At 50.2% G+C, this 14,566-nt stretch overlaps 1 protein-coding gene across 2 annotated transcripts in view; it reads right to left on the bottom strand.

Moving 5' to 3' along the window:
* ABTB3 (ankyrin repeat and BTB domain containing 3) overlaps nt 1-14,566 on the bottom strand; it is a 269,393-nt gene that overhangs the window by 90,539 nt on the left and 164,288 nt on the right. For both annotated transcript variants that reach the window (XM_079143083.1, XM_079143084.1), the window contains exon 3: nt 3,336-3,540. In XM_079143083.1, coding sequence (XP_078999209.1) covers nt 3,336-3,540 — 205 coding nt within the window. The remainder of the gene's footprint in view (nt 1-3,335; nt 3,541-14,566) is intronic.

Raw genomic sequence — 14,566 nt, 5'->3', positions numbered from 1 at the left:
TAGATGCTCATTAAACACTTCAGGCCTCCCAATGCCTGTTTATGCCTCTATGGAGGTCTGGTCTCTTCCCTCTGCCCAGCCCTCTCTGAGCTGGTCACTGCCTACAGGAAGAAGTCTTTCAGCCCAGAGGACGCTCAGGTACAAGGAGATGAGATCCCCTTGGGTAGCTGTAGAGCTGTCCTGGTTTACAAATCCCAATATCTCCTTTAAAAACTCTGTAGAATTATCTTCCAAGGTCCCTTTGAAGGACATGGCCAGTTACAAGTGCCAGTGAATTCAGAGGAGCCCAAAGTTCTGGCTCTTTATCAAGCATTTCTAGTACTACCAGGTCAGATACAATGTACCAATCTGGGCCTATTCCGACTGTAAGCAAGGTTGCCTAGAAACTGCAATTTTTATCAGGTTTCCAGGGGAACAGAGCTAGAGAATTAACCCAAGATCAAATTCTCATGCAGAAGCGCAAAGTGTCTGTTAACCTGCTGCCCACGCCAGGCCTCCCTGAGGCTTCCCTTCTGCTTTAAGCTGCCACCGCAGGTCAGCTTTGGTGACCAAGCGTCCTGACTGGTAGTGCTACTAGCATCGAGGACACATCCTTCCCGCCACGTGCTGATATTGGTGAAAAAGAGTGGAGTCGAGTTCTAAGTTACATTTTGGATGCTCTGTGTCACCCTGCTCTGTCATGGGACTATGTTGAGATTCGAATCTCAGTCCTCACAGGTCACAGATGAAAAACATGTTAAGTAGCCATGGGTTGGGGTGACATTTTAGTACAGGAAATAGCTCGGAAGATGTATTTGGGTGCCATGAGCTCCTAATGTTCTATTCCATTGGCTTTATGAGCTCAGTTTCTTCAAGTGTAAATTCTTTCATTTGTTAAAACTATTTTGTTTCACAGCATTCGTTCTCTTAAATAGTTGGTGACTGATCGTACACCCATGTTTGCGGCTGAGATTCCTCTGGCAGGCATTTGGCCACATCTGTTGCTACTTCCTGCTTGCCAAAGGGCTGAGAGCAGTTCCTGTGTGTGCATAAATCCTGCTTTGTTTGCAGGAAGATTGGAGGTGCCTGGAGCTACCTGTTGTCTCGTATTCTGAGTAAAGCTGCCCTTTGCTCCTCCCAACATGACCAGCTAGGGTGATGAAACACCCAATTGTGTTTACATTCATCCTTGCTATTTGGAAATTACATAATCATAAATCTTACAAAATTATTATTATTATTATTATTATTATTATTACATTTATTTATTTTTTTGCAGTGCTGGGGATTGAACCCAGGGCCTTGTGCTTGTGAGGCAAGCACTCTACCAACTGAGCTATCTCCCCAGCCCCAATCTTACAAAATTTATCTGAGGCCTGCTTTCCTTCCTTCCCTCCTTCCTTCCTCTTTCCTTCCTCTTTCCTTCCTTCCCTCCTTCTTATTTCCAAGGTTTCTGGAGACGAGTTCTACCCACAAGCATCTCACAGGTTTTAAAAACTCAAGAAACAGTCAAAGATCATTACTTCATTCTGCAAACATCTGTTGCTTCCCTCTCTGCTCCAGGTGTTGAGCTTGGCCTTGGCTGTGGAGTAATGGCCCAAACACCCGTGTTGTCTGCCCTCATGAAGCTTACAGGTAATACACAGTCATGGAAATACATATATAATTTAAGATCTCCATCCTAGGCAGAAAATAAGGTGCTATGAGCAGAGACAGGCAGAGTGTGAGACTCGACGGTGGAAGCCAGAGGGCAAGGTTGAGTGGACGAGGAGGCTCACGGTGGGCAGGGTCTGGCTGGAGGGGCTCCCCTGCAGGGAGATGGGGGTCCAGAGTGTCATAGGGGAAGCGAGTTAGAGAAGCTGACTATATCCTGTTGGGAGCAGGGGCTGACGCATCTGGTGCCCCAGGGCTGAGGCCTTCCATTCCCTCATCCCTTGGGATGCCAGTCAGGGAAAGCAAAGTGTTGGTGTCTAACTCAGATGACTTTTTTGCTCAGGGACCAGGGGCATTTCACTGGGGCATGTTTGAACATGAACATGTGCGCTGGATGCCCACCGACTTGACCTGGACACTGAGGGACCTGCGTAACCCCTGACATGCGAGCTCCACACTGGACGGACCTATAGATGCTAACTCGGGATTCTCCAAAAACAAGAAGCAACCTCTGCCTAGTCCGGGCTCCACCCTCTTCTCTTAACTGAAAGTCCAGAGACAGGCAGGGGTCTGTACGGGAGCCCAGTCTCTTCCAGCAGAAAGAGTGACCCGTGGGCTTTTGAGAACCAGTGAGCTTTGGGAACTGAGAAAGGAAAGCTGTACTGAGCCCATTCCGGGAGGTGCCCAGCTCCGCACACGTACCAGTATGACAATAATAAAGGCTGACACTTATCAGGCACTTGTGTCTACTGGCACTGCTCAACTCATTTAATTTTCCAACGGTTCAGCACAGGATTTACTCTTTGTATCCCTGTTTTGCAGATGAAGTAATTGAGGCCCAGAGAGTTTAAGGAACTTTCCCAGGACCCCTCAGCTTTTCGTTAGAAGAGCTCGGACTTGAGCCCAGCGTGTCCAGGCCACACAGCCTAACTTCTCTTTTTGGTAAAGTGGGGTCACTCCCATAGTACTTAGAGCAAACAGGGCCAGCGTGGAGGCCGGGACCCCGTTTGTGAGTCATTATGGAAAGAGGATCCATGAACCTGCTGCTAAAGGAGGAGGGAAGGGAGGGGACAGCTCGTGGTGGCAGCTGCTCCTGGGGCTGTCTCTGAAGCCCTGTGTCAGAGGGTGAAAGTGTCCCCAGAGAGTCCTGGGATTTCCAGATGGGAGGAAACCTCGGGACCAGCTTGCTTCCGCCCTGATACACAGAAGGGGAGGCTGGGCCACACTGAAGCAGAGGGGCAGAGCTGGGAGCAGCAGAAGCCAGGCCCCTCCCAGGCCGTGCCAGCTCCTTCCCACCCCAGAGTGGCCCAGCCCCCTGCCACCCGAGAGGCCCCCTCCAGCTGAGCTGGTGCTTCCGGTTCCCCGTGGGAGCCCAGGTGAGGAGGATGGAGACAAGTTCCACCCACAAGGAAGCTGGCAGCGCCCCAGAGGCCCTCACCCCTGGATCTGCAGGCCCACTCCTCTGACCAAGGCCAATTTTATCCAATAAGACCAGCCCTGTAAAAACCCATTCAAAGACCCCTGCTTCTAAGATACCCCGTTAGGACGTAAGGTTTCCCTCTGGACCCCTCCAGCAAGTTTTGGCAACTGGGAAGTTCTTATCCCAGCACCCTCCCCTCATGGACCCGCACGGCTCCCCGGAGCAGCAGGCTGGGTTGACCAGGGCAGCTTCTCCCTGGCTCTGGGGGCGAGGCCCGTCTTACCTTTCCACCTGCAGGTTGACCTTGGAAGGCTCCACGTTGGGGTTTTCCCATTCCATCTGCGGGCAGTGCATGAAATAGCAAAGGGTGTACAGGGCCTCGGGCTCCCAGTAGAGCGCCCCCTGCTTGTGGTGCAGGGGGGTGCCGTTGCCATGGTGCTTGGCATTGAGGGGCTGCAGGTGATGCATGGCGCGGGACACCAGGTCACCTGTGGACAGAAGCAAGAGTTCAGATCCTCTGGGCAGACAAGGCTTGTGGAGAAGTTGTACCTGAAAATTTCTATGGAGACTCTGATCCTTGGGGTCCCTCCTTAACTGAGGTGGTCCCAGGGGACCTCCAGGTCACACTCAGGAGAACATTCGTTCATCATGTGACTGTTGAGGGCTTACCGGCCTGGCGAGCTGTGTCAAGCACAGATGGCTGCTGGGGCCACTGCTCCTGCCCTTATGGAACACAGGGCTCAGGACGCCCTCTGTGCCCAGCGCCCTTGCCTATGATGTGGCTAAAGCCATCTGCAGACACAAGAATGGGTCACACAACCTCTTGCCTCTGAAGCTATGTATATACTCTTTCCAGAACATTCTCCCCTCCTCTTCTCTAGGCCAATGCCTACTGATCTTCCAGATATCTGTGTGTATGTTAATTCCTCCAAGAAACCATCTGGGAGCCACCCTTCTCCTGCCTCGGTGATCACGCTGTACCTTCCTTATCAAGGCTTGTGGCGTGCTGCCTTAGAGTGGCCTTGTTCCTTGTCAGTCTTTCCTGGGGACAATAACTCACTCTAATGTGGTGCTTCCTCTGTGCCAGACAGTTCTCAGCACTTTGATTCCTACTGTAAAGTAGGTACCTGGATGAACCCATTTTACAGATGAAGAAACAGAGGCCCAAAGTGGTTCAATGACTTCTCAAGGTCACAGAGACACAGGTGGCAGAGTCAGGTTTAAACCTGGGAGTCTGGCTCCAGAATCCACATTCTTGGCCATGTTCCTTGAGGACAGAGCTTCTGCCTCACTCATCTCGGCACCAGCAAACCCTGGGCAACTTTCTGCTCTTTCTCTAGCTTTCTCAGAAAAAAACGAAACTTCTCCTTAATCCAACCCAACCTTCCTGCTCCCACATTGTTCCCACGGGAGGGTCTTCCCATGGAGGGGCTACTGGCCTGGAGAGTCCTGACTTTTATTGGCTAAGATGGTGCTTTCCGAACTTGGGTAATTTGCAGGCCACCTTCTTGGGTGTATCTGTACCCAAGTACCACTTTTACAATTCTTTAATTGAAGCGAAATGGGCTCATTTTGTTTTATTTAAATATATCTATCTAAAAAAGGAAACTTATGTCACTATCATGAATGGAATATCAGTCCATGGCCATAAATAGAAGGCCACTGGAAAAGTAAATCCGGTGAAAGCAGAGCAGTGTACTTCATTTCTAGCTGAATTTTGGTCTTGTTTTCTTTTATTCCAAATAGTAAGAGTTAGAGAGGGGTCAGGGGCTCATATCCAATGGAGTCTTTCTTTTTAAAGTAACTAGGATTAAAATGAATGGAGAAGAATCTCTCTGTGATAGATGAGTTGTCCCACTTAAAATCATCTCATGCACAACGTGTTGCACACTTTGGGGCACACTCACCTAGATTGCCTGTGATGGTTAATTTGATGTGTAATGTGCCTGGGCTATGGTGCTCAGTCATTTGGTCTGACTCTGCTCTATATATTGCTATGAGGGTATTGTTTTTAGGTGTAATTAGCATTGAAATCATTAGACTGTGAGTAAAGCAGATTGCCTTCCACACTGTGAATGGACCTCATCCAATCAGGTAAAGGAGTTAAAAGACTGAAGTTCCCCAAAGAGGAAGGAATTCCGCTCCCGGCTGAAGCATCAGCTCTACTAGAATTTCTCGCCTGTTGGTCTGACTGCCTTGTAACTTTTGGACTTGCAACCCCATGACCAAGTGATGCAATCCTTAAAATAAACTTTTTTTCACCCTGTCTCTACACACACACACACACACACACACACACACACACACACACACCATCGGCTGTCTCTCTGGAGACCCCTAACACAATCTCTGATATGGCCTCAGCCTCCCTGTGCCTGTGCGTCATTTTCCAGCAGAAACCCAGTCTTCATCCTCCCACTGAAGCTTTCCATGCCTTTGCCCATCGTCTACACCCAAGTAAGTGTGGTAGGACGAGAGGCAGGAGCTTCTCCTCTGGAGACTTAAAACTCCCTTCCTAGGGTCCTGTGTCCCAAGGTGAGGAGCACTACCTCAAAATACGATTGACAGTGGGAGCCGTAAGCCCTCTTTGAGGAGAGTTGGTTATGGAAAGTCCTCGGAGCTCTTTCCTACCGAGTGCAGATGTAGCTTCGAAGCCCTTCTTAAGGCAAGATCCCAGGCAGTCACTATGTCTGATAAGAGTTGTCAGAAGAAAGAAAACCTCTGAGTTACCTGAGTTCCAAGGCCGCACTAGGACAAGCTAACTAGAGTATAATCCAGAGGCTTAATGCCTGGACAGCAGGTGCAGGGGCTGAGTTGATGACAGTCTGTTAGCCACGTAACTACAGATGTTAACTTGGCTGGACTAGGGGATGCCCAGATAGCTGGTAAGGCATTATTTCTGGGTATGTCTGAGAGGGTGGTTCTGGAAGGGTCTGGCATTTGAACCAGGGAAATGAGTAAGAAAGGTCTGCCCTCACCCCATATGGGCAGGCTCTGTCTAATCAGCTGAGGGTCCAGGTGGAAAAACAGGCAAATTTTCTTGCTGTTTTTCAGAGCCAGAAGTCCCTCTTCTCTCATCCTACCACCTTCTGCCTGAGGACAGAGCAACAAGGCGCCATCTTGGAAGCAAAGAGAGCCAGCTCTCATGACACCAAACCTGCTGGCATCTTAATTTTGGACTTCCTCGGTCTCCATGACTTTGAGGAAATGAATTTCTATTCTTGATAACTTCCCCAGTCAAATGAAGACAGGGTGGAAGGTTCCGGACACCTCTTCAAAACTTACCATGCCTAGCCTAGAGCCTGTTTTTCCTTTCTCCATTTCCCACAGCTGGAAAACACACCCAAGAAATTAAAAGAAGAATCAGGAACGGACGGCCTCCCTTAGAGGCAGATGGGCAGGAAGACCCAACGGGCTACAGAAGGAAGACATGGAAGACTAGTGTCCTACAGAGCAAATCCACACTGAGGTGACCAGGAAGCCTGGTCTATCAGACCAGATGGCCCACCCAGCCCGCGGCAAGGCTGACAGAGCTTTGCCCTGAAGACTGAAAGGTTCTCATTCTTCATCTTGGCCTGTTATGGCCATTGCTCACGAACCCCGAATAAAAACTTCTGGGAGGTTTTGTCCTGTGTCGCCTATCTTGCCTGGGGACACAGTCCTCTGTCACCTGGGGACTCCCAAACACTGGGCAGGGGGCTGCATGTCAGTGAGTTGGCAGGATCTGGGGGGCTCTGAGGTTGGCCAGGTCTGAGGGGGACGTGGCCTGCCTCACCCCAGGGGAGGACAGCAAGAAGGGCTTGGCTCCCCAGGAAGTGACCCAGCTCAGCGCTCTCCGTCCTCCAGGAGGACAGCTGTGCTGCAAACATCCTGGAGAGAGCAAGGGAGGACGGAGGGAGGAAGGCGCGGAGGCTTCCCGGCCACAGACCTGCGCGCCAGGGCCATTGCTAAATAGCAGGAGGGCTCCGGGAAAGTGCTGGAAACATGGTCCCAGAACCACGGCTCCGAGAGTCGGGACTGGCCCTGGTTGGTCCAGGCTGTCCTGCCAGGTGTCCTCTCTGCAGCGTCCAACAGTGGGAAGCCATTACTGCCACTATTATCATGAACTATAGAAACAGCGGCCATTCATTAAGGCCTGAGGCTGTGCAGGGCACAGGGAGCACCCGCCGCACGTGTCCGCCCTGCGTGCTCCTCATCGTGCTCCTCAAGGCCCGGTGCACGGTGTGCATCGATGCTATTTCAATTTTGCAGCTGTGGGCCTCAACCGATTTTTGCCTTGCAGGGCCATTTGGTGATGTCTGGAGACACACTGGGTTGCCACGTTTGGGGGCCACTGGCACCCAGTGAGTGGAGTCTCGGGATGCTTTAAATGTCCTGTAATGCACAGGGCTGTCATCCCAAGGAACGCAGCCTTGAATGTCCACAGGGCCCAAGGAGAGAAACGCTGCTTCACAGACAGGGAAACTGAGGCCCCAGTTTACGGGGTGAGTTGGGGGGGAAGACAAGGTCCCGAGTCCCGGTCCATCTGGCTCTAATGCCTGTGTGTCTTCACCCCACGGGGATCTGGGCCCCTCTTTAAAAGATTGCCCACTGCCGCTGGCCAGCTGGCCAGCTGGCCATCCGTCTCGGAGCGACTGAGCATTACGTAGCCTAAGTGTTAACCAACGCTCCAAGACTTCGGTCAGTAAGTCCACTTCTGGGAATGTGTCCCAGAGCGAGGATTCAAAATGCAGCAAAATCTCTGTTCACAAGGATTTGCACCCAAACCCTATTTACAGGATCCAAAATTTGACAAACGAATGTCCCCCTAAAAAAAGCACAGCTAAAGAAAGCCCGGTGGTCTTTAAAAATGTTTATGCCTATCTGCAACGGCATGAGAAAAAAATCTTCATGTTAAAATGGCTAATGGAAAAAGGAAAATCCAAAGTGGCCAACACTGTGATCAGGATTATGGTTTTAAAAACTGCTCAAAGGAAGCAACGGGAAGGGAAAAAAAAAAACAAAACATGTTGACCAAACACTTCTCTGCCGAGGGGATTAAGGGTGACATTCCCAGCCAACTCTTCCGCAGCCTCTGAACTTTGAATTCTGCATGTGCTGTTTATATTATCAGGATAACGAGCTCACCTTACCCAGGTGGTATTTACTTTCCGAGGTCAGACTAGAATACCCTTATTTTTCTGCCTCTCTCTTTCCAAAGCTCCCACTTAATAGCATGAAAAAGAAAAATAAAATAGGAGTAGGGAAGAGAAGGGGGCCCGCATTCCGGGCCCCTCCAATGCCCACTTGCGTCCCCAGGGCTGGGAGGCCTGGCTGGTGGCGCCTTTTCGAGGCCTCTCCTGGTCCTCAGGCCACCTCTCGCTCCCCCTGCAATTGCAGACGCCGTGGTTCTCCGATTGTTTTTGCACCGGGATTGCCCTTCCCTGCATCTCCCAGGTACTGAAGACTTCATGGCTGTGACCAAGTGCTCCTTCTTCCAAGGAGCCCTCCAGGATGCCCCCGATCAGAAGCAAGTCACCCCTTCACCCACACACCTGCAACACCTGTCAATGGAGCCTGGGATGTACCTGCTTAATTCTGTGGCACTTCACTGTTTACCATCTGCACCTCCTGTTCTGAGCCTCAAGGGCAGAGACCGTGCCTCGTGCCCTGGGAAAGGGCAGCATGGAGTTAGATTGCCTGATCTCAGCCTCCAGCTTGCCAATATCTAGCTGTGTGACCCTTGGTGAGTTACTTAACCTCTCTGTAAGCAGGAATGACTAAGACCTAATGGATTTGTTAGGTGGATAAATGATAAGTACCCATGAAGTACATAACTTTGGTTTGCTCGTTTGTAGAATGCGGATAATAGTACTTACTCCATAGTGTGAAATGAGGAAGAGCATATAAGGCATTTAAAGCACTTGGAACGGGGTCTGGTACACTGTGTATGCTTCCTCAGTACCAGCACTATTCTTTTATCATCACCATCATCATCATCATGTGGCATCACCACCATCATCTCCATCATTTCCATCATCACCACCATCTCCATCATCTCCATCATTACCATCATCTCCAACATTACCACCATCTCCATCATCTCCACCATCTCCCTCATCACCACCATCATCATCATCACCATCATCATCTCCATCATCTCCATCATCACCACCATCTCCATCCTCACCACCATCACCATCATCTCCATCATCTCCATCATCACCACCATCTCCATCATCTCCATCATCTCCATCATCACCACCATCACCATCATCTCCATCATCTCCATCCTCACCACCATCACCATCATCTCCATCATCTCCATCATCACCACCATCTCCATCATCTCCATCATCACTGTCATCTCCATCATCTCCATCATCTCCACCATCTCCATCATTTCCATCATCATCACCACCACCACCATCATCACCATCATCTCCATCATCTCCATCATAACCATCATCTCCAACATTACCATCATCTCCATCATCACCACCATCTCCATCATGTCCATCATGTCCATCATCACCATCATCTCCATCATCTCCATCATCACCACCATCTCCATCATCACCACCATCACCACCATCTCCATCATCTCCATCATGTCCACCATCACCACCATCTCCATCATCTCCATCATCACCATCATCTCCATCACCTCCACCATCTCCACCATCACCACCATCTCCATCATGTCCATCATCACCATCATCACCACCATCATCTCCATCATTACCATCATTTCCATCATCACCACCATCTCCATCATCACCATCATCACCATCATCACCACCATCTCCATCATCACCATCATCACCACCATCTCCATCATCACCATCATCACCACCATCTCCATCATCACCACCATCTCCATCATCTCCATCATCACCACCATCTCCATCATCTCCATCATCACCACCATCTCCATCATCTCCATCATCACTGTCATCTCCATCATCTCCATCATCTCCACCATCTCCATCATTTCCATCATCATCATCATCACCATCATCATCATCACCATCATCTCCATCATCTCCATCATAACCATCATCTCCAACATTACCATCATCTCCATCATCACCACCATCTCCATCATCTCCATCATGTCCATCATCACCATCATCTCCATCATCTCCATCATCACCATCATCACCACCATCATCTCCATCATCACCACCATCACCACCATCTCCATCATGTCCACCATCACCACCATCTCCATCATCTCCATCATCACCATCATCACCACCATCATCTCCATCATTACCATCATTTCCATCATCACCACCATCTCCATCATCACCATCATCACCACCATCTCCATCATCACCACCATCTCCATCATCACCATCATCACCACCATCTCCATCATCACCATCCTCACCACCATCTCCATCCTCACCACCATCTCCATCATCACCATCATCACCACCATCTCCATCATCTCCATCATCACCACCATCTCCATCATCACCACCATCTCCATCATCACCATCATCACCACCATCTCCATCATCTCCATCATCACCACCATCTCCATCCTCACCACCATCACCACCATCTCCATCATCTCCATCATTACCATCATCTCCAACATTACCACCATCTCCATCATCTCCACCATCTCCCTCATCACCACCATCATCATCATCACCATCATCATCTCCATCATCACCACCATCTCCATCCTCACCACCATCACCATCATCTCCATCATCTCCATCATCACCACCATCTCCATCCTCACCATCATCTCCATCATCTCCATCATCACTACCATCTCCATCATCTCCATCATCACTGTCATCTCCATCATCTCCATCATCTCCACCATCTCCATCATTTCCATCATCATCATCATCACCATCATCATCTCCATCATCTCCATCATCACCATCATCTCCATCATCTCCATCATCACCACCATCTCCATTATCTCCATCATCACCACCACCATCATCATCACCATCATCTCCATCATCTCCATCATAACCATCATCTCCAACATTACCATCATCACCACCATCTCCATCATCTCCATCATCACCACCATCATCATCATCACCATCATCACCACCATCATCATCATCACCATCATCATCTCCATCATCTCCATCATCTCCATCATCTCCACCATCTCCATCATCACCATCATCTCCATCATCACCATCATCTCCATCATCACCATCATCACCATGATCTCCATCATCATCTCCATCATCACCATCATCTCCATCATCACCATCATCACCATGATCTCCATCATCATCTCCATCATCACCCCCATCTCCATCATCACCACCATCATCTCCATCATCACCATCATCTCCATTAACACCACCATCTCCATCATGTCCATCAACACCATCATTTCCATCATCACCACCATCTCCATCATGTCCATCATAACCATCATCTCCATCATCACCACCATCTCCATCATCACCATCATCACCACCATCTCCATCATCACCATCATCACCATCATCTCCATCATCTCCATCATCACTATCATCACCACCATCTCCATCATCTCCATCATCACCACCATCACCACCATCTCCATCACTACCATTACTGTCATTTCCCTGATAATCACCACCACCACCATCAGCAGCAGCAGAGTACTTGGGTCAGAGACCCCAAGGCTGTCTCCTAGCAGGACTGGCCGTGGGAGATGGGCTGGCAGAGGGCCTGCTACCATCACTCACTGCTCTTCAAACCCTGCTCTCTCCATGTGCTGTCTGCTGGCTCCTCTGCCAGCTTCATGGGCTCCAAACGACAAATCCATTTGTCACTCGCTTCTCTGAGCTTGGGAAGCTGGAATTTGGGCCGAGGAGCCTACTTGGAAATCAGTCTACCGATAATCATGTTTCCCAAATGTCAGCCGCTTGGGACTCACCACTGATATCGCTCCTATCTGTGTGTGGCTCATACAATTTATTTACTTAATATTTTGCTTTAAATTGGTTCATTCATTCACATGAATGAATTTATTTACACAGGAAACTTCCTATCAGGGCCACAATGGAAAACCAATATTTTTCTGGTACTTATAAAATATACATAGCAATTAAAATTAAAAAATGTTCTGTGTGTCACCTGTGATCATCCCTGATGCTACTCTAAGCAGCCACCAAGAAGCTGTCACTCCTGTGTGCCAGGTGTGACTGCCCTGGGCAAAGGCTCACGCATTTCAAAGGGGGTTCCTTCTGCCCCAACCCATGCTGAGGCATCACCTTCACTTCCTTCCCGAATCTTCATTTCACTCCGGTTAACCACCACCTGCTATAATATGTTCCTCAGACCTCCCACATCCTGGACCAGGCAAGTATGGCCACCCTCTTTTCACAGAGGTAACACTGAGAATCAGAGTGATCAAGTCACTTGCCCCACGTCACACAGCACAGGTGATCACTGAGATGTTCTCCAGAGTCATAAAATGCTGTTCAGCTTGCCTCATTCAAATCTTTCCCCTTGAAAAAGAAAAAGAAGGAAGGAAGAGATAGTACTATGTATATTCCAGGTCATTAGGTACCAACTGATGAGAAATTTGTCCCCATGGAGAAGGAGGGATGGAGGAGCAGATGTGGAACAGCAGAATCAATCTCTGGATTCAGTGGGAAGCTGGCCATCCGTTCACTCATTCAGTCATTTATCAAATATATATTGAGTCCTACTGTGTGCCAGACATTGTTCTAGGCATTGGGGCTACAGTCTGGTGGGGGGGACTCAGAAAATAATCAAATACATAGTGTGTCAGGGTGGTCACGGGTCCTAAGAAGAAAATTAAAGCAGGAAGAAGGTACAGAGATGGATGCGGAGGGGTTAGTGGGTGGTGTGGTCACAGAAATGCCTCTCTGAAGTGACATTGTGGTTGAGATTTGGATGAAGTGAGGGAGGAACCTTGTGCATATCAGAGGAAGGCTTTCCAGGACTAGGGAGCAGCGAGTGCCAAGGCCCTGTGGTAGAAGCATGAGTACAAATTCAAGAATTATCAAGAGGCCAGTGACCACCTTGCCGCCTGAGAAGGTCACAGGTACACCCAGGGCCAGAGGCAGCAGGACTCAGAAAAGGGCCCGCACACATTTCAAACATGCAGAGAGAACCCCTTATCTGAGCTAGAAGGACTGTTTCTAGCTAGTGGTTTTTGTCCCCTGAGAGACACTAAGACAACCTGGAAACCTCTTAATTCAGGTGTAAGTTAATGGCCCTGTTCTGATTGCCTGACTGAGGGGGACTCCGGGTTCACACTGTAGTGGGGAAAGACATCAGCGAGAGGCACTTCACGACACAACTCTCACTTATCGGAACAGCAGAAGCAAATGCTGTGATTAGATTTTCAGACGGGGGCTTAACTGGGCGCTTGGGGCGAGACTGGGGTGACAGGCAGAACAGCCAAGACGAGGTCTCGGGGACACAGAAACAGAGGTGGAGGGGACCGAAGGTCGAGATGAGCTCATCCCAAAGCGAGCGGAGCCAGGTCCCCTGCTTCTGCGAGGCCTGGCCGGGAAACAGGGCCCCCTGCCCCCTCCAGCCTTGCTCCTGGGTTCAGGGAAGGAAGTCAGCACTGCCCAGATGCTGAGGGCAACCATGGGGTCCAGCACCTCGTGAAGCTCCCAGGGTTCAGGCCACGCGACTCCCAGGCCGTGTCCACTGAGGACCTCCCGGTGTCCCGATGGAGCGTCCCCTCCACGTTTTAGAACATGCCCGAGGTCCCGAGTTCGAAAGCCCAGTGGGAAACCTTTCCTCCGACGGGTTTCGCCTGAGTCCTGCTCACTGGGAGCACCTCCTCCGGGCGGGTCCTCAGATGAGTTCGCTTCAGGTCACTCACTTGACATTCAGCGCTGCTGCCCGAGCTGTGGCTGATGCGCCGGGCGCTCAGAATGCAAAGTGGCTTTGGGCACCGCAGGGCAGAGGCGACAGAGAAGATGAGTCAGGACTGCCACTTCCTGGCCGGGGAGCCTCGGGCAAGGCGCGGATCTTTCCTAAGTCTCAGTTTTTCCCATCCGTGCAACAGGAATAAAGCTATCTGGGATGGCACCCAGGGAGTGTCCCAGAAATGGAAATACTGTCACCCTAAGCTGGGGATGTCGGTCAGCTTTCCATCACGGTGACAAAATCCCTGAGATAATCAGCTTATCGGGAGAAAGGATTTATTTTGGCTTGCATCTCAGAGTTTCCGTTCATGGTGGCTTGGCACCACTGCTTGGGGCCTGTGGTGCACAGAGAGTCACAGCAGGAGCCTGGGGTGGAGGAGGCTGCTCAGCTCAAGGAGGCCACAGGCTGGAGACGGAGTCTTCAGGGCAGGAGCCTCCAGGGGACATTCAGATCCAAATGGCAGCACCAAAGCAGCCTGGGTAAAAGGGGGTGACCGCGTTCCGCTGGATCAAGGCCGTCCCAGGTTGTCAGAGTGCCCTGAGAACTGGGCAGGGGTTACAGGAGAGAGCCCGTGCAGGGCTGGAGCCCCTATCCCTTGGGAACGGTCCCATCTCCAATTTAGATCAGAGCACGGAATCCACC

Source organism: Sciurus vulgaris (genome assembly GCF_902686455.1).
Source record: "Sciurus vulgaris genome assembly, chromosome: 5".
NCBI lineage: Eukaryota > Metazoa > Chordata > Mammalia > Rodentia > Sciuridae > Sciurus > Sciurus vulgaris.
The sequence above is the reverse complement of the archived record's forward strand: the minus strand, read 5'-3'. Positions and strand labels throughout refer to the sequence as shown.